The sequence below is a fragment of the Tachysurus fulvidraco genome, chromosome 6, assembly GCF_022655615.1.
Source record: "Tachysurus fulvidraco isolate hzauxx_2018 chromosome 6, HZAU_PFXX_2.0, whole genome shotgun sequence".
Lineage (NCBI taxonomy): Eukaryota > Metazoa > Chordata > Actinopteri > Siluriformes > Bagridae > Tachysurus > Tachysurus fulvidraco.
The window spans coordinates 2,559,113-2,564,112 of record NC_062523.1 but is presented as its reverse complement, the minus strand read 5'-3'; the positions used below and the strand labels follow the sequence as shown (position 1 = coordinate 2,564,112).

General features: G+C 42.5%; 1 protein-coding gene across 1 annotated transcript in view; it reads left to right on the top strand.

Moving 5' to 3' along the window:
* The first annotated feature begins 4,232 nt into the window (after window positions 1-4,232).
* Window positions 4,233-5,000, top strand: part of LOC113635050 (receptor tyrosine-protein kinase erbB-4-like) — a 31,774-nt gene continuing 31,006 nt past the window's right edge. Inside the window, exon 1 of the mRNA XM_047814549.1 lies at window positions 4,233-4,320. Coding sequence (XP_047670505.1) covers window positions 4,233-4,320 — 88 coding nt within the window. The remainder of the gene's footprint in view (window positions 4,321-5,000) is intronic.

Below are 5,000 nucleotides of genomic sequence, written 5' to 3'. Positions count from 1 at the left end.
CCTGCTTTCTCTGTGGTGTTTCTGCTGCTCTGTACTCTGTAAGAGCCACATCACCCAAACCGGAGCCGGTTACAAAGGGCCGAGGGGCTCGACAGTTAAGGCTCCGGGTTCTTAATCAGAAGGTCACCAGAGCATCACCAAGCTGCCATTGTTGGGCCCTTGAGTGAGGCCCTTACCCCTCTGTGCTCCATGGGAGCTGTATCATAACTGCACCCATGCTCTAACCATATGCTCGGATCCTAGCTTGTTGGTAGTGGGGGGTATCTACTCTTTTATAGTGTGTATGTGACAAACAAAGGCTTCTTATAAAAAAGGAAATGAAAGAGAAATGAAGAGAAGAGAAATGAAGGGAAGAGAAGAGAAGAGAAGAGAAGAAAAGTGAAGGGAAGAGAAGAGAAGAGAAATGAAGAGAAGAGAAGAGAAATGAAGGGAAGAGAAGAGAAGAGAAGAGAAGAGAAGAGAAGAGAAAGGTCCTCGAAGAAAGCATCAGAGAGCCATGACGGAGACTACGAGAGCGCAGAGAACGAGAAGAGACGATCGAATCGAGACATCCGTCGCTACTCCTACGCCCTTCCGCTCCTCTCATCTCCTCTCCGCGCACTAGCCTCTCCTCTCAGCTCCCCCTCCTTCCTCGCCTCTCCCTTCCTTTCCTGCTCTTCTCCTCTCCTCTCCGCTCCCTTCCGTTTCCTCTCCTCTCCCTCTCCTCTCCTCTCCTCTCCTCTCCCTTCCGTTCCTCTCCTCTCATCCTTTCCTCTCTTCTCCTCCTCCTCTCCTCTCCCTCCTCTCCTCTCCCTCCCTTTCCTCTCTTCTCTTCTCCTCTCTTCTCCTCTCCTCTCTTCCCTTCATTTCTCTTCTCTTCTCCTCTCTTCTCCTCTCCTCTCCCTTCCTTTCCTCTCCTCTCCTCTCCTCTCCCTTTCTCTCCTCTCCCTTCCCTTCCTCTCTCGTCTTCTCCTCTCCCTCCTCTCTTCTCTTCTCCTCTCCTCTCCCCTCTTCTCCCTTCCCGTCCCCCTCCCCTTTCCTTTCCCTCCCCTCTTCCCCCCCTGCCCCGACCCGTCGGCCCTGCCAGCACCTTCGCCCACGGTTAGCTGACGTTAAAGGAAAAGGAAAGAAAGGTAAAATAATAAAAATAATGGAATGGACAGAATGATAAAGAAAGGTTTGCTTTAATGGATTTAAGTTCTGTCGGATTTTCAGCCGTCTGACCCGTCTGTTCTTCCCTGTTGTGTTTATATTAACGTTCAGAACTGAACACAACACACCGGTCTATTGTCTGATCTAATATTCAGTCAGAAGCGGCTCGTTATTTTATCCGTCCGTCGAGTTTTATCTCTACATAACGTGCCTTTATTTGTGTCATAGACCTCTGAGTTTTCCCCCCTTTCAGCCTTATAAAAAAAGAGAGGCACTTGACCTTGCAGTGATCTTCAGCGATGATCTATTTGGCCTGTTTAGTCATTTGTGATCATTGTTCTCATCGTTCTTCTCTGTGATGTGAAGAGCGAAGAGATCTGGCGGCTCTAATTGGAAGCGAGCGTGTGAGAAAGTGCCAGAGAGTGTGAGAGAGAGAAAAATGTCACCCGAGGGATCTGCGATTGCTGCAGTTGATGCTTACTGAATGCACTAATTGAGAATCTTTCCCTTTTATTCTCCAGAAGGTTTGCATTAAAAAAAAAAACCGATGCAAGAGGAAAAGCCTTTTGACCTTTAATGCTGATTACAAGCCATTAAAGCTTTACAGAAATAATGCAGTATGTACTGTACAGTCATGATCATTTATGGGCATAGAACATTCCCTGGCAGGGATTCTACAGGAGGGTGTTGAAGACAAATGTTTCTTACAGATTCTCACTATAAAGAAAATGATGCACAGTTCATTCTTTCATTTGTATCCTGGTCGGTCGGTCTGGATTCTTTCCCAGAAACACCGGGAGTCTATCCCAGTAAAAATACTGGACGTCGTGGAGGGAACCCGGCCTATCGTGGACCATACATACAGTACACTCATTCACATCTAGGGGCAGTTTAGCAAATAGGTAAATGTATGTAGATATTTCTAAGTGTATAGGCAAATGTATGTAGGTTCATAAGTAATTACATTAATTCATTCATTCATTCATTCATCTTCTACCGCTTATCCGAACTTCTCGGGTCACGGGGAGCCTGTGCCTATCTCAGGCGTCATCGGGCATCGAGGCAGGATACACCCTGGACGGAGTGCCAACCCATCACGGGGCACACACACACACTCTCATTCACTCACACACTACGGACAGTTTTCCAGAGATGCCAATCAACCTACCATGCATGTCTTTGGACCGGGGGAGGAAACCGGAGTACCCGGAGGAAACCCCCGAGGCACGGGGAGAACATGCAAACTCCACACACACGAGGCGGAGGCGGGAATCGAACCCCCGACCCTGGAGGTGTGAGGCGAACGTGCTAACCGCTAAGCCGCCGTGCGCCCTAAGTAATTACATAAAAAAAAGTAAATGTATGTAGCTTTAATACGAAAGTACGTAAATAATAAAACGTATGTAGAAATCTGTATGTATGTAATTACATTACGAGTAAATCTATTTTACTTTATGTTAGTAAGTATTTATTGTTAAACATATATGCATTTATATGTAGTTAGGCTAAGTACATAAATAAGTTCATCTACGTAAAACTTATGGAGAAGAATTATGTAAATTATTAAATGTAGGGAAGTTCCCAGGTGCACAAATACAAAAATTTTGTAAGTACGGAAATAAATAAGTCTCTAAATACGTAAATAAGTAAAAGAAGGTAACCTTTCATCTAAGTACGTAAATAAATAAATAAATATTTGTTTGTTTGTTTGTTTGTTTGTAAGTTGGTACATGAATAGGAAGATGTAAGTCATTTTTATAGTGAGTATGTAAATAAGTAAATGTGAGTAAAATGTTGTGTGTAAAAAGGAAACGCAAACACAAGTTTTACTTAAATAATTGTATGTTGTTAATAATTGTATAATAATAATAATAATAATAATAATAATAACTGCAACAACAACAACAACAATAATAATAATAATAATAATAATAATAATAATAACTGCAACAACAGCAACAACAATAATAATAATAATAATAATAATAATAATAATAATAATAATAATTGTAAGTTTTTGAAGTAAGTACATAATTAAGTAAATGTAGGTAAATGTTTGTAAGTTTTTACAAAAGTACGTAAATTATTACATGTATGCAAATTCTCAAGGGTATAAATACATAAATGTAGGTAAAATTCCATAAGAAATACATCAATAATTAAATGTATGTATGTATGTTTTCTTAGTAAATGTATGGCATACCCACATATATGGAAGTAAATATTTGTAATTACATAAGCATGATTAAATACATAAATTAGAAAGTATATATTTCTATAAGTAAGTGTATGAAAGTTTGTTAGTGTGTATAAATTAAGGTAAGTGTGTTAAAGCGTTGAGAGGATTATCTATCGAACAGCCTAGAAGTCCAGTTAATCGAACAGGTATCTTTAAGAGTAATATCTTTAAAGCATCTGTTACTTTCGGAGTTTTACTTTTGTACTTCAGCAGCCCTGAAAATAAAAGGAGCCCTTATCCTCGTTGCCGTTCTCGATATGTACATAACAGCCCACTAGACTGTAAGCTTGAGCGAAGGGTCTTGTCTTGTAAAGAAGAAGAAGAAGAAGAAGAAGAAGAAGAAGAAGAAAAAGACGGAGCAGATTCTCCCAGCATGCATTGCTGTGTGTAGTTAGCGGGCTGCTGGATGTCAGTGAGTGCGCTGCAGTGTTGGTGAAGATCTTTGATCAGCCTCAGTAGAACACATTCATAGATAACCTTCAAGTGTCAAACTTTGTAAGGAGAAAATCACAAGCTAGTGCGTTTCTGTGTGTGTTATTGTCAAGCCTGTGGCTGTGAAAGTTCACAATAATGTTTTCTCTGAATGTAACCTCATCAGACCAGCTGTCTCATCAGGCAGACTGAAGCCCTGTTGTCTTTAGAGCGTTTAGAGAATCACTCGTTACTTCTGTAAGAGAAAAGTTTTTAGGAGTTTGTATTTGTTGCTGTTGTTATTGTTCTGGTTGTTGGGGGAAAGGAAAAGGAAGAGAAGAGAAGAGAAGAGAAGAGAAGAGAAGAGAAGAGAAGAGAAGAGAAGAGAAGAGAAGAGAAAAAATTAGGAGAAGGAAAGAAAGGGTAAGGTAAGGAAAGGTATGGTAAGGAGATGGAGAAAAGAGAACAGAAGATGAAAGTAAAGGAAAATGAAGGAAAAGATGAAAGGAAAGAAGAGAAGAGAAGAGAAGAGAAGAGAAGTCATACATAAGAGAATATAAAGAAGAGAATCAAACATTAGAATTAATACCATTATACTATCCTCATCTATATCAGCATCACTCCTTCTCCGTCCCTCTTCCCTCCCTTTCCCTTTTCCCTCTCCTCGCCCCTCCTCCTCCCTTCCCGTTCCCTCTTCCTCTTCCCTACCTCTCCTCTCCCTCTCCTCTCCTCTCCTCTCCGTCGCCTCTCCTCTCCTCTCCTCTCCTCTTCTCTCCTTCTCCTACTTCCTCCTTCCCTCCCTTTCCTGTTCCGTCCCTGATTTCTGTCTCCTCGCCCTTTCTCTCCCCTCTGCCCTCCTCTTCCTTCCCTTCCCCTCGCTCCCCTCTCCCTTCCCTCCTCTCCTCTCGCTCTCCTCTCCTCTCCTCTCCTCTCCTATCACTCCTTCACTCCGTTCCTCTCCCCTGCCCGTTCCTCCCCGCTTCTCCTCTCCTCGTCTCTCTCTCCTCTCCTCTCCTCTCCTCTCCTCTCCTCGCTCCGCTCCTCTCCTCCTCCTCCCTCCCTCATTCCCTTCCCTCTCTCCCTCGCCCCTCGTGAAGAGAAGAGAACAGAAGAACGAAAGGAAGGAAAAGATGAAACTGTTCTCATGTTTCCTCCTTTCCTTTCTCTTCTCTTATTTGTTTCTTCTCTTCTCTTCTCTTCTCTTCTCGTCTCCTTTCTC